The sequence below is a fragment of the Oxyura jamaicensis genome, chromosome 2, assembly GCF_011077185.1.
Source record: "Oxyura jamaicensis isolate SHBP4307 breed ruddy duck chromosome 2, BPBGC_Ojam_1.0, whole genome shotgun sequence".
NCBI classification, from domain to species: Eukaryota; Metazoa; Chordata; class Aves; order Anseriformes; family Anatidae; genus Oxyura; species Oxyura jamaicensis.
Genome location: NC_048894.1, coordinates 45,040,994 through 45,064,002, shown reverse-complemented (window position 1 = coordinate 45,064,002; position 23,009 = coordinate 45,040,994). Strand labels below are relative to the sequence as shown.

The 23,009-nt window shown below is 41.9% G+C and overlaps 2 protein-coding genes and 1 long non-coding RNA gene across 4 annotated transcripts in view; all 3 read left to right on the top strand.

Annotated features, from left to right (window-relative positions):
* The window catches only part of CPNE4 (copine 4), a 235,874-nt gene extending 221,435 nt beyond the window's left edge, over positions 1-14,439 (top strand). For both annotated transcript variants that reach the window (XM_035317055.1, XM_035317054.1), the window contains exons 13-16: positions 126-177; positions 5,241-5,374; positions 7,602-7,838; positions 13,839-14,439. In XM_035317055.1, the coding sequence (XP_035172946.1) occupies positions 126-177; positions 5,241-5,374; positions 7,602-7,838; positions 13,839-13,970 (555 nt within the window). In that variant the 3' untranslated portion in view covers positions 13,971-14,439. The remainder of the gene's footprint in view (positions 1-125; positions 178-5,240; positions 5,375-7,601; positions 7,839-13,838) is intronic.
* Positions 7,845-12,922, top strand: LOC118161590. Its single transcript, XR_004748094.1, has 2 exons — positions 7,845-11,978; positions 12,338-12,922. It is a non-coding gene; the product is annotated as an uncharacterized LOC118161590 (long non-coding RNA).
* A 6,017-nt stretch (positions 14,440-20,456) lies between the features above and the next one.
* The window catches only part of MRPL3 (mitochondrial ribosomal protein L3), a 29,798-nt gene continuing 27,245 nt past the window's right edge, over positions 20,457-23,009 (top strand). The window contains exons 1-2 of the mRNA XM_035317082.1: positions 20,457-20,604; positions 21,979-22,157. Coding sequence (XP_035172973.1) covers positions 20,537-20,604; positions 21,979-22,157 — 247 coding nt within the window. The 5' untranslated portion in view covers positions 20,457-20,536. The remainder of the gene's footprint in view (positions 20,605-21,978; positions 22,158-23,009) is intronic.

The window sequence follows — 23,009 nt, the reverse complement described above, 5'->3', positions numbered from 1 at the left end:
TGCTGAAAACTTGAAAGATCTCTTTGGTTTAACACAGAAAGAATATAAAGAGTGTTTAACCACAAGTCCTCTTGGAATAATTTTTCCAACTACAATCTTCTTCTCTTCTTTCCATTTATCTGCAGGTCTCTCATGATTTTGCAATCAATTTCAATGAAGACAACCCAGAATGTGCAGGTAACACCAGAACAGACCACCTGTTGTATTTTCTGCTGTCCGCAAAATGTGTTTGTATTTTTTATTGTATCCCTTGAGTATTGTTCAAAGCGTTTGTTTTGCTTTTAAAGAAAACAGCTTCAAAACCTGACAGATTCCAAGCCCGTGGGCTTAGCTTTGGAAACCTTAGCAAGTGCCACACATTAATGTCCTGAAAAATAGGTCCCATTGAATGTACACCATGTTGGACATTCAGCATTGCGTGTCCCCAGATTACTAGGCATTGCTGAAAACTAAAGCCATGTTTTCTGGGTTTATTCCAGATCTTCAGCTACAGAAACGTAGTTTGCACAGCTAAGAAGGACAGGACAAAGACAAAGGCATGCTGTGCACCTCTGTAATCAAGAACTCCCTCTGTTTACAGCCAGTTGTTTGGCAAGACCTATAGCAACAGCAGCCTGCTGCTAGTCAACCCAGTGTGACCCAGCACAGGAGTCAGAGAAGCAGCTGAGGACTAGTGTGAGAGTTGTTTTAACACAGCGTAAGAGTGATGTCTTGTACCAACAGCCACTAATCCTCAGTAGTCAGAGGCCAGATCCTTGCACCAGATAGATTTTGCTTTATGTCATATATTTGTGAGTTCTGCAGTGATGATGCTGTTTCTAGAATCTCCTGCCAGGATTCATACAATTTGTAAAAGGTGAGGGTAATAGGAAAAGATCTCTAAATAAGCAAGTAATCTTAGATGAACACATATCTAAGAGTCCTGGCCAGATGATCATTGCTGTCTAAAATACCTAGGTTTTTGTTCTTCCTTATTCTTCTGCTATCTTCCAAACACTGAAATGAGTGTTTCAAAATGCACTTCTCATGCAAAGTTTCTAGCTGCTCCTTTCAGCCCTTCTCAGGCTTATTAGTGGTTTTCTTTCTAGTGTAGTCAGGAGAATATGTTCAAGATGGGAATTAACATGCTGGGGAATAAAGTGAGGAAAAGAAGAAAGGACAAGCAATTCTATGAAAAGAGACATTAAAAGATTTCAGATTTCACACATTTTAAATGCAAGACCTCTGTGTTTGGTTCAGTGAGCATTCCCGCTTTGTAGATACACTTGGATTGCTGGACTGCTCCAGCCTCTGTAGGTCAGATGCTTGAAATGTAATTGAGCATAAATCCTACAGCTGCTTGGTATGTTTGTACAGTTTTTACATTGCTTTTAAGGTTTTTTAAGGAGTTAAAAGAAGCAGAAATTACATGTATGCATCTAGATGTGTCTGTAAGCTTGTGAGCCAGCTTAAGCTGAGATTTTATTCACACTGATGATGTGGAAATGAGGTGTAGAACAGACCTCATGACTTTGTCTTGTCCAAGGAAAGAAGTCTTATTTTAAAACAGATTAGCTTGCCTGCTTCTGAATGCAGACACAGGGCCTGATCTGTTTAAAAGATCCGAGTTAATGGTGGTCAGCATTATGTGACAATACGTTTATGCATGTAGTGTATCTTTGTTTCCTGGTCTAAATGCAGAACATTTCTGACCTTTTGCATACCTCAAAAAGGCACTAGCTGTCCATACAATGACAACATTTTTAATCCCCCTTTTCTACCTTTCTTGAATCCAAGGCTAATTCTTTTATCAGGCTGACCTTGTTATATAATTATTTGTATTGATTGAATAGTATTTGAAAAGGCTGTCACACTTGTATAGTGCCAACAGCAGGCCAGGGGTTGGACAGACAAACCCCTCTGCAAGTAAAGAACTTCCTATTCATGCATCCTGTGTATGCAAAAGAAAACACAGCAGTGGGAATGAGAGATTAAAAAAAAAAAAAAAAAAGAGGAGCTGCTCTGTGAACTTTGCATAAGCTTATGTCACTTAGCATTTATTATGCATTGAATCTTTATTTGTTCTTCACATAAAAGTCACTATCTGAGAAGTTAATCTATCACCTAAAAGTTTTAGGGCTTTTAGGGCTAAGAATCTGCAGAAGTGGGTTGCAGCGTGGAAGAAGACCAGGCAGGAAATTTTAGAGCATTAATACGCACATCTACAAGACATAAAGGCACTTCTGTGTCCTAAATTATATAATTTAAAATAATGTCCATCTGGATGAAAGCAAGAAAAGGAGACAGACCAGAAAACATGTTGTTTAATCATCTGCTGCAGCTTGCTTATCATCTGCCTGTAATGGATGCTTGATTAGCTCCTACAGCCTGTTGTTCTCTGATGTTTCTCCAATTTTTGTAGATGCTCTCAACTATTACGTGGCACAGGTTGCAGTAACCCCAGCACATCATGTGAAGAGAGGATACTCTTTGGGGAAGGAGTGGAAGGGAGATAAAATGCTCAGTGACCATGCTATTTAGCTTGTAATATTCTTGAAAAAAAAAAAAAAAAAAGAGAAATTGCTGAAGTGTATCTTGCTTCAAGCCAAGAAACAGAGGCTGGATCCAATGTAAGCAGTATGTGTCTGATTTGTTTTTGAGGAATGAAATCCCTTTCTTCGCAGAAGTAGTGAGCTTTCACTGACACACAACAGTGTCAAGTATCACTCTACATTGAAAAGGGATTACATTAAAATGTCAACTCTTTAATGAACAAAGGGGTGATCAAAATAAGGACTGAATATTTTGTACTCCAGTTAATCCCTCATATCCTACTTGACTAAGAAAATGTATATTTTTAATTCTACATGAGGGAAACTTCTTCCAGAGTTTCAATCTACCACTCCCATGAAAACCCACCAAGACTACTAAAAAGGCTGATGCTCATAAAGTAGCAAATGGGGACATCCTGTGGTCAGCAGAAACTTCCTTCTGAGTGATCATGTACGAGCTGGTAAGAGCCCTACTTGGCTCTGTAACACACCCTGTGCATTACAGTCTGTCCTGTAACTGCAGTTTAGGTGAGCATTGCCAAGATAACCTTGAACTCAGTACCCCTAACATGGGGTCCGGTGCAACTGCAGCAGCATAGAGTTCAGCATAGGATAAATATTAAATCAGAGTAATGAGTGGGTTTTGTAGTCCCCAGTAAACCCACCCAGTGTCTGTAGATGAGGCTAGCTCAGTACACCTGTACAACCTGCAATAACTCTTTGGACTTTATTATAGATTTACCTGCATGTTCAGAAGAAATGCATAGGACTTGGTTGTAAACTGAGAATATTTGAAATGAAGATCACTGGGATACATAAAATATGGATATTCTTACCTTTCCACTCCTATTACTATTTTCATTCTAGAAAATTCTAGTGTTTATAGTCTTATACTTATTTATAGTGTTTATAGTATAGTGTATTTGTAGTCATATTTAGTATTTACTTATTTACATATAGTCTCATATCTAGTGTTTATAGTCTTTATTGTTTGAAGAAGAAAGTGATAAATGTGCATGCATATTACATGCATTCTTGTACACACATATCTATACATGCATACACTGTATATCATTAGAGCTATTAAAAGTGGATTCCAATCAAAAATGTAAAGAGACGAATTGTGAGGTGTGATGCACATTGGCTCTGCCTAAAATAAAAGAGTCCAAGAAAAGTCAGCCACTAGGTGACCCACTCACATACACTGTTGGATTTGGATATATAAGGAAAGTAGATATTTTGAGAAGATATTATACTGAGATTGCACACAAAAAAGATGTTTCTAGAACATGTTGCTTCCTAGGATGAAAGCAACTTCCTGACACAAAGCATGGTAAATCTGTATGGACTGCAGGGAATAAGCTTTATCTCATACTATTTTAATGCATAAGTAAAAAAACACAGTGTATCTTGTCAACAGCTTAGGGAAGATTTATGGGGCCTTCATGCAAGACCAGTAAGTACATGTAATGAAGTCCTTAGCAGTTAACAAAGGGCCAGTTTTGCAATATGCAATTTAGTCACTGGAATTACCAAGGGAAATATTGTGACATTACATTTTAGCCAATCACAGCTGTAACTAGAGAGTGTTCTTTTGTCTGCAAGCATTGCAATGGAAGAATATGTTTGTAACTGTCCATAAAGAAGACTATGTTCTCCACCATTTCATCATAGGAGGTTCGGGTATTTCGCTGTAAAGTAATTACAGTTCCCTGTGATTTGTTAGTAATGGATCCGCACTCATACATCCTGTAAATACGGTTGAGTAAAAACTCATGAGTGAGCCAGTCTCAGTGCAAACTGGCTCAAGATCTTATTGAAATCATTGCATTCTTTCAGCATCCTTTACAAAGCTCTTCAGTCTATCACTTTCTTTCCAACTTTAGACCTCTTAATCCTTTAGGTCTGGTAAGCTGGAAGTTCTGAATGTGGAGGCTAATGTACATCACTTCAAGAAATCCTTCCCCTCAATGATTGAAAACACCAATTCCCATTCTGTGATCTGTCAAGTGTGTCAGCAGAAGTCTGTTCTCACTGGCCTGGCTATATATCCTGAAATGAAAAAGCCATAAATAGCTAGTTCTCCATCAAAACTTCTTGACTAAAGCTCATTTTTTCTGTAGACTGGAAAGCATCCTTCTGTTTCTTCCAAGATTTCAGTTTTTGGTCATGGTCGAGTTCAACCTGTGAGCAATTATGCAAATTTACCCTGAAAAATTGTTTTCCTAGCACAAGGGAGCTAGGTATTTGAAAAGATGTTTGAATTTCTTGACAGCTCGAAGCTGTAAGTGCAAAGGGTAGATTTGTTGGTAACTACCATGATAAACAGAAATAAATATTTATCTGAAGAGGAGAGAGAAGTGTTGAAGGGTTTCTAATGTGTGTCTACCCTTTTAGCATGAATCAGCAAATGATCACTTACACCTTGAACTGAGAAGAACAAAACCTATTGCATTGCAAGCTGATACCTGAAAAATAGACATTAAAAACTGCTGGGAAGTATGTTATAATGAATTATATGTTACAAACTAGCTTCAAGGCAGCTAGAAGCAGCTCCTTGGAAATTATCTGAGGTTGTTAGTCCTTGCTAATTGTATGATATTTACAATTTACTCATGAGGAACCTGCCTTTTATTTATGCTTTAAATAAGTGTGATATTGGTGATGTGCTCCACATTTATTTGCCTTTTGTGTGGCTTTTCCTGCCAGGAATACAAGGTGTTGTGGAGGCTTATCAGAGCTGCCTTCCAAAGCTGCAGCTGTATGGGCCAACAAACATTGCTCCCATCATCCAGAAGGTGGCAAAGTCAGCGTCGGAGGAGACCAACACCAAGGAAGCCTCAGTAAGGGCTTTTTTCTTGCCTTGTCTCTTGTAGGCCAGCACAACGGGGCCTTTCAGTGTATGTGAATCAAGCCTTAACAGTTTTTACTAACTGCCTTCACAGAAGTCAACTTGAGTCTATGTTAGTAGGAGTAGTGTATCTAACCTTTACCTCTTCGATAGGCACAACTGAGAACTCTTCCCTCACTGTTCTGTTCCCTGCTTTTAGCACTCTTTGACTGTAACACACCGAGGTCTTCACAGAGGAAACACAAATTGCAGGACTAGAGTTACAAAAATTTAGGGGTCAAGCCCTAGCAGTGTTGATTATACCAGTAGAGGAGTTTGAATGTTTCCCTACACAGACTACCATTTTCAAGTATCTTGCAGAGGCTGTGTTAAAACTTTGTTGTTGTTGTTCAGCTGGGGATTTTTCTAACCCTTCCTCTGAAAACAGTAGTAATACAGTTTTCAATTTACTATTACTGACATGTAGTATTATGTGCCTTCAGGAAATCAGGAGACAAGTCTGTTTGTCTGCATCTGATATAAACACCATGCCAGATTTCTTGGGCTATAAGATTTAAACATAGATGATGTTTTTAATGTACACCTTTGAAATGCATTAAGCTTACTTTTCTTCTGCCTTCCAGACAAATGTGAGAAAGGAAGAGTGAGAGAAAGGGAGAAAGTATGTGAGTGAGTAGGTTTGAGACTTTTACAATTGTAGAGCAGTGCTTTGGTAGTCAAGGATGTAAGAGACAACTTGCATACTGTAGCAAGAAGAATGACTATGTATAGGAACAGAACAGAGCTGCACATGGACGTGCATCTCATAATCAAGTCTGGAGCTTTACCTAAGATTTCTTCATGTAATTTTTTTTTTAATAAGTCCTGTTAATAAGGCAGAAGTTCCAAAGTTTCCAAACTAATCTGTTCATGAATCTGGGATTGTGATTGTCACTTCATTACAATTTATGGTATACTGTTACTATTTAGGGTCTCATTCTTACATTGGGGAATTGCTATATTTGTATTTTCATACCTACTTAAACTTGAGGTGGCTCACTCTGTTCCCAGTGCTGTCTCTGAACTATTATGTCACATCGAATAAATTGCTTCATTTTCCTAAACCTAAGCTTCCCCACTTTCTGTTTATTTGAAGATCAAATTAGTTTATATCACAATTCTTCAAGGTAAAGCTATCTTGCCTAATGTTTTGTTTTACTTACGGCAGAAGACAATGAACAGAACTCCGTGTGAGTTTATATAGCTGCATATAAATAAACTGTAATGATGCTTTGGGTGTTGGTATTGCTCATGCAGACTGACCAAATTCTATGACCTGTACATTTTTCTTATTAATGTGCATTTGTTAAATGACTCCGGCTGCCTAGCTGTTCATAAAGGACCCAAGTGAGAGTTACTTTTCCCCATTACTGAGTGAAGATGTAATAGCCCATTTGATTCCAGTCCGGTGAGCCTTGGAGTATTGGGAAAGAAATGACAGGCTCAGAAAATTGCTTGCTCTTCTTTAGAGAATGAGAAAACCTCTCTTAAGGGCTCTATATAAAGTGTTTGAAAATGGATACATTCCTTCCTGAACATGACCTTCCTCTCCTCGGGGATCCCATTGCTCTACAGAATACAGTAGACCTGCCGTGGTGGGTGCTTCTCCCACAGGCACCAGTGGGTCACCCTCCAGTTTGCAGATGGCTGCACCCATCCCACTTGCCTGTTAGCAAAGCTACTCTGCAAAGCGCTGTCATAACCTCCCTGACAGCCCTGCTACAAGCTTGTAACGCTTCAATACCCCATTCCTCCCTGCCTCCCACTGGTTCCCAAGGGGAGAAAATGCAATCAGAAACTGTCAGCAGAAGTGATTGTGCAGCAGATGGAAAATAGGGCTAGTGAGGATCTCAGGTCTATTCCAGACTTGCGAGCCAAAGTCCTGACTCTCTCTGCCCTAGCAGCTAGAATCCCCCTTTTCTGCACTGTGCATCCCTTGGCTCCCTCGAGCTCCTGGAACTGATGTGAACTACAGCCAAACTGCAGCAGAGGAGAAATTAGTAGCTGAGGAGGTTTGCATGGCAAATGCACTTAACGCTTGAGTCACTAGAATCTCTCTTTTCTATTTAAAAAAGTCCGTGTTTGTCAGTTATCAGAAACACTTTTATACGAGAAGAAGGCAGGCAGCTTTGGAAGATTAACTAATGATATGATTTTTACTTCTCATCCAAAAACTTCAGCAATATTTCATCTTGCTGATTCTGACGGATGGCGTCATCACAGACATGGCTGACACCAGAGAGGCTATTGTCCACGCCTCTCACCTTCCCATGTCAGTCATCATCGTCGGGGTGGGGAACGCCGATTTTAGTGACATGCAGATGCTGGATGGCGATGATGGGATCCTGAGGTCTCCCAAGGGCGAGCCTGTGCTTCGAGACATTGTCCAGTTTGTGCCATTTAGGAACTTCAAACATGTAAGCTGACTTTTCCATCCATTCTGCAGAAGGGTGAACGTGTATACATATAGTGAATGGTCCCTGGGGCTGGGCCTAACTTTGGGTGAAAATGGAGTGTTCAGTAAGTCAATGGCATTATTGTGTCAGAAATGGGGAAAAAGAAATACAGAATGAAATGTGCTCCATCAGTGAGATGGTGAAGGTGGGGAAGGAAGAGATGGGGGGAAACTGTTGTTCTTCTTGTGGTGCCAGTCCTCACCTCCATTTTCTCCCTGATTTTAGTTTGATTTCCCTGACTTGTTTTTCCTGACATCTCTTTTCCATTCTCTTTTCATCTGTTCTGTTAGGGCTATTGTATTCCATTTCCACATGTGTACACTATCCCTTCGTTTCCACAGAGACCTGAAATGGCTGTGAAATTATACTCACAGTGTTCCCCAGAGGGCTGTTTCCTTATAGAAATTCAGATCTCTAAGTCCTCAAAGACAGAACTATCCACCCAGAGCATCCTGGTTTCCTCCACACCTTGCCCCGAATTCTGCACAAGAGCACAGTCAAGAAATTGGTGGTACTAAGTTTCCCTGTGCCTTCAGCCAGCTGGTCCTGTGTGAGCCCAACATGGTATAGGAGACACTCTGGAGGAGGAGAAGTGACAGACCAGCACTAACTTGCCAAATTTGAAATAATCCCTAGGCCGTGTACTTTTCTCCTCAGTCACCTGCCCTACATTGCAGCATCTGTCCCAGGGACTTTTTCAGCAGTCAGATACAGACAGTATTCACACATAGAAGCTTTCCCCCACACAGCCTGGTTTTTCAGGGTCCTTTTCCTCTATATGGAGATGTGGAATGGCCACTGTGTTCCTTTACAACGCTGATCCCATCCTTTTCCCTCTGTTTTTCTGTCTTTCTCTGCCCTTCTTTCCCTCATTCCTTCTTTTATATTAAACTGTTTTTCATTACTGTGTTTTACTCACCCTGGTGAGTAGGAAGAATATCCTAAGTATTGCATTTGAAAATTCTCTTACCCCACAGAGTAACTGACTCATTTTCATCATGAGAGTGCCCTTCCCAAACTGCTCTCATTCCCTACTGATCGTTCTGGATTTGTCACCCAGAAGTTTTCAATTCTGGGTTGGTTTTGGTCTGCATATGGGTTTGCAGTTTACATTTCTTTATTTTTATCTGGAGTTTTTGTTACCACATGACATTATTTTTTTCTTTTTGCCACTTCCAAAACTTCACTTTATTTTCCTCTTCTGAAGTGTTCTTTTTTCTCTCTTCAAAATGAATTTTGCCATATTTGTCATCGATCTAGACACCCTTCTTATTTTCACAAACTCTACTGAGGTATAAGAGAAAGAGACTTGTTCCTCCTTTCCCTCACCTTTATGTAAAGAATGGATCCTCGTATGATGTAAAACTCACCTTGTGCAATTAGATCAGTGACACCACACCAAATGGCTGCGGAGCTGCTTCCCAGTTGTAGACACATACATTTCGGTGTGGGCAGTGCTGCTCAGTCACCTAGTAAGTATCTGCTGGAATAACGTATGAGCATGACCTGCTCATAGCTCACGATGCTCCTTCATCGGCTAATCACAAGTGTGTAGTGCTGCACTGTAGTCTACTGCAAAAGCGTCAAAAGGCAAGTTATTTATGAACCAGTGCTAGACCTGCCTTCAATTAGTCGAAAAATATGTTTCTGCAAGGAACTGGCAAAGCCAGCTGCATTTGTTATTTTTAGTTTTGCTTTGTGACTTTATTACAAAGTTGAAATAATCCTTGACTGAATAGGTTAACGCTGACAGTTGCAGTTCTCTTGGGGCGCTGAATATATTGTGCCTACGGTGTTAACTTGTGATTCTACATGTGGTTTTAATTGCAAGCATTGGTCAAATGAAAAGTATATCTTATTTTAATCTGGTTTCGATTAACTACCCCAGTATTGAGAGAGGATAGCAAGCTTAAAAAATTATTGCTCTTATTAAATAGAGATATTTTACTGCCTCTTTGTCTCAGTAATGGAGATAATACACATTTAGAGATAGATAATGTATATGGTATATTGCAAAAGACAATATATCTTATGCAACTTGATATTTAGTCTGTTTATTGTGATCGTCCAGCATTTCAATAAATGTCAGTGTAATGGATGAGTGCCCGTAACAACAGCCACTTCTGGTTGAATTTCTTTGTTGTGGAAGTATCCCAAATAATATCTCTCTGAACAAAGTGACATTCACAGCTATCTTGCGTACTTATCCTCAGCACAAACAAAAGGCTATGTCTTTTCTACCAACTAGTGAAATAATTTTTCATGGTAGAAATGAGTATGATGTTTTGATTCATATTTTTTCTCACAGATAAATGCAGATTTAACCCAAGTTTGGGGGATTTTTGTCAGATTGGTTTTGATCACATACAAGAATTACCATAAAACAGAATATTATATTTGACAGCTTTAAGTAAAATATATGTTTGGATAAAAATCACATCCCTTTTGTAAATTTTGTCAATTTTGTACCTTGTGTTTATTTTTGCTACTTGGGATGTTCAGCTATTGAGTAGGAAAAAAAAAGTTGAAAGATCTCATTAGAAAGACTACAAGTCAAGTCGTATAGGGTTTATAGATTTTTCTGCTAAATCAAGTATTTATTTATGCCTAAATCCATATTGCTTCTACTATTGACGGAAGGAGGGATGTTACGTGTGAGCAATTTTATTTGTTTTGCTGGAAGAGTAAACCAGAATTCATTTGGAGTCAACCCAAACAATATTTTTTCATTACTTCAATTCTCATGTCAGCCTGCAACTCAAAAGCTCATATCTATTGAAAGAGATCAAAAATAATATATCCAAAAGCTGCCCCTCCAAGAAAATCAAAATGAGGGGAAAGGATATTCTAAAAATAACCTGTAGACAGAATACCTTTTATTTTGTAAGATTGACTTTAAGGAAAGTTCTGATCCTCCACAGCACTCATTCAGGTATTTAACTCAGTTATTTACAAATATTCACATACTTTAAACTTCAGACCCACTTCAGTATTTCACTGGCTCAAGACTCAAGATGTAGAGAGTTTTATTATTTGGGTCTAATCTTCTCATACATGATGTAGCGTATTAGGAGTTCTTCAGTAAAGCTTTAATAATTGTATTGATTCTTAGCAAATCTGTAGTTGCAGAGACTTGAAAAATGAAGGTAACCATTACTGTTTAAAAAAATTGTCCCATATTGTATTAGGTGATATGTGCATTTCACTATAGGGGAACATAAAAAAGAAAGGGAAAATATTTTCCCTGAGCCCAAATGAGTTTCTTCCCTCTATAATTATCACCACCCCAGCAACATGAGCATTGAAACTCCACTTGAAACTGTAGAATAGTGATGCTCACGATTACTGAAATGTAGATGAAGAAAACCACCTGTCTCAATTAATTCACAGTTTTATTTTAAGAGCTGATTTTTTCTTTTTTTTTCCCTTGAAATTTATGTTTACTGTGCACAATTGTGATGTGGCAAGTAGACTGTATTGCACTCTGCATTGTGTTTAATTATAAAGCCTAACAACTGTGACTTAATAACACAGATCACAAACGAGTGTGGAAACCATAGTTCTTCACCACGGCAAGAGGCAATGTTTTGCACTATTCAGTGTAATTAAAGATTAAGCGTGGTGAAGCTATAGAACTGAATCAACAGTCATTTGTAATATATACCAATTATCGTCATAGGGGATTATTTTCTTTCTGCTGGGTGATCTGATTGTTGTGTATTAGCCATCAGTTGAGAGCTATTCATCCTGAGATGTTTATTGCTAGGACGCTCTTCAAGCAAAGCATTTAAACAGTGGCAAAAACATTACAGCAAAACATTCACCAGTGAAGGTAACTCTTGGGCAGCACTGCTGAACGGGGACTGGTTTTTATCTCAGAAAGTATTGGTCCAGTTCTTACCCACACAAATGCTGCTTTGCACCATTTGGTCTAGAAATGAGAGTGCTTTACAACAAAAAAAAAGTACACAAGGTACAGGTTACCCAAACTGTTAGGAAATCACCCTTAACCCCATTTGGGGGATGTTCCCTACTAAAAAGAGCCCCAGGAGCAAAAGGAGCATGGGCACAGTGAAACATTGTAAAGCAACAGCTGTCCATGTTCAGTCTGAAGTGCTGAGGCAAGCCAGTAACCCCAGGGCAACCGCATGTGGAGCCACGGGTAGCCTCCTATTATCCACAATAAACAAGATAGTTTAAACCTCAGTGAAAGGCTTTTTACTTCGCCTGCACAATGGGTAAGAAGTGCGTACCCAGGTGCTCCTGTAGCTCAGCTGACTCCTTACATGGCAGTAATTCAGCTGTGCATCTGAGCCCTCACGGAGTCAGTTCTGAAGGGCTGGCCCTTTGTTCCGGAAGGCTGGATGTGGCATCAGAAGAGGGAGGCAGCATTGCAAGGATGATGCAGAGATGAGCGGTGGCCCAATGTTCAGACACGTGGATTACACACGTGATCAGAGACACTGGTGGCAAGTACCCCTGCCCAGCATTTTTAAACAAAGAACAAAGTTTCCTGATTGCTAGGGTTTGTGTGTGCAGTGATGGCGCAGGATTCTTCTTTCCCCACTCCCTGTTTTCACCCTTTTTGCAGGGTTGTTTTTCTAGTAAAATGGCACAAAGGCAAGTTAAGGTATATACAGCTTTGTCACACTTGGGAGGGAGATTAAAAAAAAAAAAAAAAAAAACAGGAATTCTCAGTGGTAACATAGAAATGAGTTATTTGCCTGACTCCAAGGAGCATTTTCTGCTGATTTCAGTGAGGAGAGGTTTAGGCAAGAACAGGGCAACTGTGAAAAAACATGCATTTCACTTTGAAGAATTAAAATAAATGTGTTCTGTTGCTGTGTAACACCTGGGAACAGTTGTTGTGCTGTCACACAAAGTATGGGTTCTGCTTTGCCAGTTTGTTTATGCAGAAATGTTCCGGACTTCTGCCTACTCAAATATTTTGGTATAAATGTCTCACTCTGGAAATCCTGGTTCATTTTTTTCATTGCTAATCACATATGTGACTCAAAGTACCAAAATACAAAAGACAAAAATAATTGTATTTCTAATTTTGCTAGCATTGTCTTTGTATTTGTAGTACTGTAACACTTGATAGCAGAATTTATAATACTCCACGGGCTTTCTGCACCTCAGGCTTAGCAAGAGGAAAGTGTTTTCCTTAGCACAAGGAAAGTGTTCATTAGTGTGGAGAAAAGGACTTGGTGTGCAGAAGAAATGTGATCCAGCCACAGGTCAAGGAGTTACCATGCATCAGTTGAGCTGCACTGTGTGATCCATGTGTGTTGTACCTGGAGATAAACACAGCAGTTTAAGCATGTGCATTTTTCCTGTGTTTTTGTGGTGGGCTCGGAGGGAACACAGGCAGTTAGGCTGGCTTAGGGGACCTGGAATCATCTCTAACCCAAATTTCTAGAAACAAGCAAGTCCAAAACACAGGGTAAAAGGGTGGTGCTTTGGGGCTCCATGGAAGAACAGGGCTCCAGTTCTATCACTGATGGGTACAGGGTCTGAAGAAAATCCCTGCAGCACGTGTGGGTTAATGGTTGCCCTTAAAACATCCACAGGCCCCACTGAAGCATTGTCAGGGCATGTGTGGCAGCAACTGTCACTGTCATCAGAGGGCACATGTCAACATACGGTGCTCTCTCAGAGTGCAGAGAAGTTTGGCACAAGAGTTGCCCTAGCCCTGAACTTAGAAGAGCCCAAATGGATCTGAAATACATGCAGAGCACTTTTGGCTTTAATGTTCTTCTGGGCAGCTACAGGTACATGCCCCAACCAGCCTACAAAATGAGTTTCCAGCAATAGTGCCACTCGCTTTGAGTCTTTTTTTGCCTTCCATTTCTGTACCATACTTCTTCCCTTGATCTCATGGCACCAATGCCTCTGAAAGCCCTGGCATTTCTGGCACAGACACAGGTTAACACTTGTGTTTTCTACCATTTCCTGCAGGCATCCCCAGCTGCTCTAGCAAAAAGCGTTTTGGCTGAAGTTCCAAACCAAGTCGTGGACTATTACAATGGCAAGGGGATAAAACCAAAATGTGTGTCAGAGTACGAGTCTTCCAGGACACTAGCTCCATGAACCTGCCTGCACTCTTTTACAAAATCAAAAAAAGAGAAATGCTACTGTCTACAACTACTGTACTTAAAAAATGAAACAAAAAATAGCACGTTTTGGTGATTTTTAACTAAAATAACCATTTTTTTTGCATGTGTAGCCCAAAGGCTTAAATCTGTTAAGCGGTTGTATTGTTGAAAACTTTTTATGAGGAAAAAAACATCCAGGAAAAAAAAAAAAAAAAAAGTGAACTCTTTACATTACAGCATGTCGCCTTGAAATAAGAAGTTATCTGTATCTGTTTTTTATACAGGTTTGTTGAAATTTTGCTAAATTTCTTATCTTTACACTGTAAAGCATTTTGAAATATTTATTGAGAGTCGATAGCCAAAATGTCTTTGGTTTAATCTGCTATGAACTGAGAGATTTTTCGAAATGGCAGATGCATGAACTGTATTTTGCATGTTTAAAATAAAAACAACACAGTTTTGCAGTTGTTGTCTTTATTTCTCTCTCTGCCACAAAGCTGCCTGCTTTCAACTTCTGTATTCCAAGAAAGGAGTAATAAATAATTTCAAGAGATAGCTGGCTCTAAGCATGGGCAGTTCTGACATTAGCGGTTTGCAACATGGGTGTCCAAACATGCCCACTCACTATGTGGCCTGAGCAGCAATTTTTCAAAAGCCTGACACATCCAGCTGTTACGAAGTGTTCAGATCTGGCTTGGAGGGCATGATCCACCAGGACTGCATGTCTTAAAATATATCTACTTAATCCAAATGATCTGTCTGGCTTTCTAATGGGGCTACCCACGTTTAGAATCTATTATGCTTGGGTTTTTTGTTTGTTTGTTTGTTTGTTTCATTTGTGTGTTGTGTTTTTTTAATCTTACACCCAATATCCAACTCTGCGTGACACATTTTCCAGCAGAAATGTTGCATGGCCTGATTTTGTGACGACTAATAATTTGAAAATTCTCACACACACATCACTCGTGTGTGATAGGAAAACTGATTTTGTACCAAAAGAATAGTCAAGCCACTTTTTGAAAGAGGACAAACAAACATATTAGCAGTGGGTTGATTTTTCCATTGAAATATGCATATATATAAATAAATTAGGTCAGTGTTATTCTTAGGGTTTGAATTTAGGCTTCTTTACTTGCTAAAAGACAATGGTGAAAGATGTAACTTGTTAGAAGTTAAAGAAAACATTTGACCAAAAAGAATTTGTGTGGGATTGTCCAAAGAGCACGGTTTTGGGTGAGTTGTGTTCCCATTGAAGCGAATACATTCTTGTTGCAAGTTCCATTTTAGGCCAGTGTTGAAAATTTTGGAAAATCTCACCTGTGGGCAGGCTTTTTTGGTTTTAGAAATACGTACTTTTCAATGATTTCACAGATAATATAGAACTCTTAATTCCCTTGTTCTCATTTAGAAGCAACTTCCACAGGATCAGCTTTGATGGATGATTTTGTACCATAAAGTGAAGGCCATGGGACAGCCAAGATGCATGGGGCTGTCTTCGCTGCACATCCAGTTCCTCTCCATCTATATCCTGCAGTGCGGTCTTTCACACTTGCTAGTAAAGATTTCTTCAAGTGATTGGAGATGGAACAGCAGCCAGTATTACTTGGTCATAGGTCCCAACTGATAGATCTCAAATCCACATTTTCATTTAATGGCTGACTGTTCATTTGAGCAGGAGGATGCACATTTCCCCTCTGTGGATGTATTTCAGCTTTCAGCTGGAGGATGCTTTGATTTCCCCTTATATCTCATATACCACTCTGCCACCATATCTTAATTCTTATCTAAGACATCTCTAGTTTCTTGTTCCCATTTCCCCCATTTTTTCTTTCCTATTCTCAGAAGGAGCATTTTTCTACTGTTAAAGCACATGACTGAAAAATCAATGGCTCCATGTTCTTTGCTCTTCATATCTTATTTTGTAATCTTGGGCAAGTTCTTTAAGTTTTCTGCACCTCGGGTTCCTCATCTATAAGATAAAGATCACTGCCATGTATTCATGAATACCTCTTAATGGTACTGGGAGAGCTTTGTATTTGAAACGTGGTTTGAGTTCCTCAGAGGCATGATGGTGCTCTTCCTACATAAAGAATGTCGCTTTACCCTGGCATGCATTTAGGGATCTAAAGGGCAGCTGAGGAGGGGCTAGTGAAGGAAAATAAAAGAAAGTTTTCAGCAAGAAAATTAAGAAACTGAGAAATTGTTCTTCTGGTACATACAATCCTTGGCTAAATTATTTGTGAAGTGTTCATGGTCACATGGACTTGGGCAGTTACAGCTTGTCATCAGCAGAGGTGTTGCAAGGAGCTTTTATAATGCAGCACCACACAAAATGCAGAGATTAATGGGTGGTTTCAATGGGTATTGTGTGCTGAGCCAAATAACTCATCAGTCATCTTCACGTATGTAGATGGTCTATCTAAGTGTCTCAAGAGAATCACAGTTGCTGCAGATCTTTCTGTTTACTTCACACAGTTCGTATTATAAATGCAGTGTGCTTAAAACCAAAGCATCATCAGTGGTGATATAGATCAGCAATCCTGCACCAGCCCTCAAAGTAATTGAAAGGACACTTCTATGATATTGAAAACTCAATTGGAAATCTTCCTCAATCTATATAGATTCCAGCATGCCAAACAAACACATAATAGTGTGGTGAGATGATGTAGGAAAATGCACAGAAAATAAAACTAGTCATATCGTAAAGGGTTTCTAATGCTGAATGTTATTTTCATCGCTCCAGGTTACTCAGAGCAATAAGACAGTATGGGCTTTGTGCATAGTAATGTCTTTAAATATATGAATATATCACTGAAATGGCTTCTTTTTCTTTTTTTTTACTATTTAGGGCTTAGAAAGGCCATTCTCCCTTTAGGCTGAACTGTGGTCATTTCTCTTGTAGATATTTTATGCAAATTCAAACTTCTACTGACTTTTGATGGATCATTTCAAATTCTGAAAACTCCTTTATAATAAATTATACATTGTCCTTTTGAGGTAATTGATGATATAAAATATCTTCTCTGCCTACTGCAATCCTGCCTTCCTTTTTATTGTTACTCCAATCCAATATCCCCAAGTCTCAGAATACTCAAAGACATTCATCATCTCTATTAGCTCAAAATATATTAACATCCATTAATCTCGAGCTAGATACTGAGCTGAGTTATATTTTTAGAAATGTAGGATAAACTAAGTCTATTAATAAAAAGGAAAAAAAATGCTAATACACTGCTAATTGCTTATTATGGTAAGGTAAAGCCTATCCATGTAAAATTCTTATTGTGATCAGCAATATCGTATTCTACAGCATTTGATGAAAGAGTCTACAGGTATGAAAAGAAAATTAAATATTAATAATTGTATAACTTTAAAACATGTCTTTTATTTTAGTCTGCAAATATCAAAGTTACACAACTGATGACAGCCAAAAGGTTTACAGTTTCACCTGTCTGAAAGCCAGCCAAAAGTGGGCTAAGCCAAGGCTTGCTCCAGGTTGCAGAGGTGAGACTGCAACAAATGCACAGGTGGAAGGCCCTGGCTCTGAGTAGATGTGCCTGACAGAGCCCTGCAAGTCTGCAGCACCCAGCTGCATCCCACGGGTTTACCTTCCCATGGGGTATTGTGATGGAAGGGCATCTGGCTTATCGAGCCTCATTTTTGTACTGCCGTAAAATGGTGATTGATGAGTTAGAAGAGTGCTGCCTCCTTCAGCACGGCTCTCCAGCTGCACGAACAGGACATGGCCTACCCCCAGAAAGAATCTGCTTATTCAATGAACTTTCTCACCTGGGATGGTGGGTCTTGCAGTCACACCTGGTATGCAGATATAAACATACCTCCATCCTTTCCAGAGTGAAAGAGGCAATATTGACACACTTCCTTTACTGCTAAGTGGCATGGACATTTCAGTTATGTAACATCAGTATATTTACATTGTTTTTAGGAATAGAAGGGATGAGCTGGAGTTTGAGACCCCTTGCTCCTCCCGGCATAGAAGTCTTTGTTGGAGCAAAGGTACTGACATGAGGTACTGACGGGCCCCACTAGGACACACAGATTTACCAGTACTCCTGTGGGGTTGCTGTTTTCAGTGCCAGGGACAGAAGGGAAAGGCACAGCGGTCCCTGTGTCGGTGGAGATGAGCAGCCGGCTTCAGGGAGGGTGACACCAGTGGGATGACGTGCTTGGGGGTGGTGTGCTTCTGCTCACACCACCAGCTCACTTCTTGGAGGACAAGAAGCAAACACAAGGGCAGGGCCTGCGTGTGAATGCTGCGGGTGGTTTTCTGGGTCCGAGTTTTTGGGCGTGAATGCCAAAATTCACAGAATCACAGAATCACAGAATCACAGCGTGGCCAGCAGGTCCAGGGAAGTGATTGTCCCCCTGTACTCGGCTCTGGTGAGGCCACACCTCGAGTATTGTGTTCAGTTTTGGGCCCCTCGCTACAAGAAGGACATGGAGGTGCTCAAGCAAGTCCAGAGAAGGGCTACGAAGCTGGTGAAGGGTCTGGAGAACAAGTCTTACGAGGAGCGGCTGAGGGAGCTGGGACTGTTTAGCCTGGAGAAGAGGAGGCTCAGGGGTGACCTTATTGCACTCTACGGGTACCTGAAGGGAGGCTGTAGCGAGGTGGGGGTTCGTCTGTTCTCCCACGTGCCTGGTGACAGGACGAGGGGGAATGGGCTAAAGTTGCGCCAGGGGAGGTTTAGGTTGGATATTAGGAAGAACTTCTTTACTGAACGGGTTGTTAGTCACTGGAATAGGCTGCCCAGGGAAGTGGTTGAGTCACCATCCCTGGAGGTCTTTAAAAGACGTTTAGATGTAGAGCTTAGGGATATGGTTTAGTGGAGGACTTGTTAGTGTTAGGTCAGAGGTTGGACTCGGTGATCTTGGAGGTCTCTTCCAACCGAGACTATTCTGTGATTCTGTGATCCAACCTCCTTGGCTCATAGGTCTTACTTGTACCTGCAGCCCTGGGCTGAGAAGGGAGAGTCACAAGTCACCGGAGGATATTCCTGCAGTCAGAGAGCTCTACGGGCGGTACTGGTCAGGCCAGCAGCACACTTGCTTGTAACATCCACTACAAACCTTTAGCTGGCTGCACTCAGCCCCACTTTCCCGTTTCCCCCATTTCATTGCACAGTTAGGCAGCTCCCCAACACAGAGCAGGTGAGACCTAGGTGTCTTCTCCCTTGTGAAGATTGCCAGTTCAAAAGTGGTGCTTCCATTTCCTCGGTCCTGCAGTTCTGAGGATTACTCAAGGCAGCAGACTAGCAGGGAAGGTTATTTTGTAATGGGCACTCTTTTTTTTCTCTTCCTTCTTCAAAAACATGTTAGTAATTCCTGCTGCTGTGTAGAAAGAATTTTACACTGTGCTCAGGAGGCACTTGAATTCTTGAATTCTCGTCCCACTTATTACTGTGCAGGTAGTTTGCCATCTGATTGCCCTTCCCACACAAATTGACAAGAGTTGAATGCTTGTTTATTATCATGAAAAAATTGGGAAATAATAATAATAAAAAAAAAAGTTTTGATGTTGCATCATGTCCAAAAGAAGGTGAAAAGAAGTACAGCATTAAACTTTTTCTCTCCAGAAATGGATTACTTGCGAATTGCTGGCACACAAAATCCTCAGTCACTTCATCTGTGCAGCATGCTAGATAAGAGAAGCATCAAACCGCGGCAGCAAGGCTAGCGAGCATCGGGGGAGCCCTCTTCTCTGGCTGGAAACATCCATCACAGCTCGGCAGTCACTTAATCTTGTTGTGTGCCTTGCTTCCCCATCTTTAAAATGGGGATAAATAGTATTTTGCTACTCCCTGGGGACTTTGGTCGGGTGGGCACCACTGTAGGGTTGTCACGGTGTTTGGAAATTGGGAAGTATCACTTTGCACGGTTTGAGACCCCTTGCTCCTCCCGGCATAGAAGTCTTTGTAGGAGCAAAAGTACTGACATGAGGTACTGGTGGGCCCCACTAGGACACACAGATTTACCAGTACTCCTGTGGGGTTGCTGTTTTCAATGCCAGGGACAGAAGGGAAAGGCACAGCGGTCCCTGTGTCAGTGGAGATGAGCAGCCGGCTTCAGGGAGGGTGACACCGGTGGGATGGCATGCTTGGGGGTGGTGTGCTTCTGCTCACACCACCAGCTCACTTCTTGGAGGACAAGAAGCAAACACAAGGGCAGGGCCTGCGTGTGAATGCTGCGAGTGGTTTTCTGGGTCAGAGTTTTGGGGGTGAACGCCAAAATTCCACTCAGTTACACTATCTGTGCTGCATACAGCCCCTCCTGCCCACGCACAGACACAGCCAGGCACACACAGACACCACAGCGGCGAAGAAAAACGGAGACGCAGGGTTTCAAAAAAGAACCCAGGGGGGACAGCAGCTGTCCACCCCAATTCAAGGCGCTTCCCCTCGGCTCCCGGCTTCACACGGGCAGCCCGGAGCTGACAGGAGCCGCCCGCCCGCCGCAGCCGCCCCGCCCCGCCGAGCACCTCCCGCCCGCCATCTCCCTTCCGCGGCGGCCCGGAAGGGTTTGGGCGCCGGGCCGGGCGGCGGCATGGCGGGCTGGGCGCTGCTGGCCCGCCTCGGGGCACGGCTCAGGGCGGCGGGGGCGGCCGGCCACAGGTAGCGGGGACAGGCGCGGGGCGGCGGGGAGGGCCGGGCCCCTGAACACGTCTCGGCCGTTGCAGGCAGCGTCCCCGGAGCCTGGCGGGGCCCCGCTCGGTGCGGTTCGGGCAGGGGAGGGTGGCTGCGGCCCGAGTGCCCTGGGGGCTCGCCCGGCTGCGTTTGGGGTCGCCTCTGCCGGCCGCAGCTCGCCGCCTGCGTGCTCTTGTCCTGGCATGGCCGCGAAGAGATACAAGCGTTTAAGGAAGCTGAAGGGCCCGCCTTTAGCTTTAACATCGTTCCGGGGAACATGGGGGCACACAGATTAAATTATTGTTATCTTTGCTACTCTGCTGGTGGCTCAGGATTTTGGGGTGCCTTTTCTCCACAACAGTGCTGTAGAAACCTTCTTTAACTGTATGGTTAAATACCCCATTTCAATTGTACTTGCAGAGAAGTAGGAGGCTTTGCCCAGTTACGGCAGTACAGCCGAACTGCTGCAGATGTTCAGTAGCGAGCGTTCCACGGGCGAGTTGCCTGGAGGCCCCACGTCCACCTCCTGCTCACTGCAGTGTGGTCAGCACAGAGGCCAGACCAGGCTGCTCAGCACAGAGGCGGCACAGCCCCTCTGGGACCCTGTTTCAGCGTTTGGCTGTGCTCTGGCTGAACACGTCTTCCTTGCATCAAACCAAAACCTCTTTATTTGGTTTATACTTAATCTTTCATTCTTCTGCCTTCACCTCAGTAAACCCGGCCTTTCTCTGTCTTGTCAGTGACCTCCTTGGAGGTATTGGAAAGGTCAGGTCTGCCTTAAGCTTCCTTATCTCCAGACTAAACAAGCCCGGATACCTCAGCCTCCCCTCTTAGGGCAAGCAGCCCCAGTGCTGGGGTAGCTGCGCTCCAGCCCCTGACCCTCTTTGCGCAGCAGTGCTGTGCCTGCTCAGTTAGAAACGTGCCTGCTGTACTTGGAACCCAAAGCTGGAGTTAGTATTGGAGATATGGTTTGCTCTTAGAGCTAAAGAGAGGGTGATAACCGCTTTCCTTGATTTCCTGACCAGTCCCTACAGACTGGCAGCTTTGCCCTTGAGCATTGTCAGCTGCACCCTCCCGCTCAGTTTTATTCACAGTCACCCACTCCTAAGGTCATTGATAAAGATATTAAACAGGCTAAGTCCTCACGTGGATTCTTACAAAACTCTGCTTGTAGCTGACCTTCTGGTAGAGTGACAATGGTTGATGGTGGTTGAGTAGCTTACTATGGGAATTTCAGTCTTTGTAGCAGTACACCGTGTTACATAATGATGTGGTCTTGTAGTATGTACATTATGAACATACATGTTATGAGTCATTATTTGAACTGATCAGACACTTGAACTTTTTCCCCTCACTGGAAAGGGGGCAGCTGGGCTCTGTAGCCAGGCATGGTAACGATGCAACATGGTGGCACGAACACCTTTCTGAAGAGAATGTCCAGTTCCTCAAGAAGACAACTGCTGAGGAATACAAAGCACAGACAGCCAGCAAGCTCTGCCCTCTGAAGGATGAGCCGTGGCCACTGAATGAGTGGAAACCAGGTAAGAAAGTCTCTCATTTCCAGTAATAAAATTATGATGAAATTATTGTTGTTGCATTGTTGCATTTGGTAGCACTGGGGTTCTGTCTTATATATCCCTCTTTGCTGTTACCTCAATCACCTTGCCCTCTGCAAGGAGCAAAATGTTCTTTGTTACAATTTCTGTCCTCATCCATGAGGATGCTCTCTTGGATCTGCAGACTGTATCAGGTAGTCGTTTGATGTCAGGTGATGTGCTCCTTTTGAAGAGTCAAAAATTTCATGTTTTGTTCTAGTCCATAAGACTTTGGAATCACTGAATAGAACTGGGATGTCTTCTGCGACAGGTTTTTCTTCAGCCCAGCAATACTTACAAGAACACTTTCAAGTTCATATATTTTACATTCTAGGAGGTCTTTTTTGATGGATTCTTTTTTTTTTTATTTTGTTGGCATTGAATGGCACCGGAACTGAGCAGGTGCTGATTCAGACTGAAAGCTGAGTTTTCACAAGGTTAAGGACTTGTTTTAAATGCTTTTTTAGAGAACTGATATGTTACACTTCCTAGTAAGTGTGTTGTATTTTTCAAGCCTTAAAGTATTTATTCTTTATGTGAAGTGTTCTGTTTTTCAAGCTCTGGGCCGTCAGAGGCCAGACTTGACAGGGTGCTTTTGCTGTATGGTTACAGTGTCAAGGATATGCACAGGTTGGGGTGGGAGAAACCTACAACAGAAAACTTTTTAATAGTGGTTTTGGTTCTAGGATTCTGCATGGGTGTCATGATTTCACCAAAGAATGAGTCTGAAGCATTGATTGTTTTAATCTTAATGATGAACTGGTTTGCGCGTTCTATCAAACAGAACTGGAACAAACA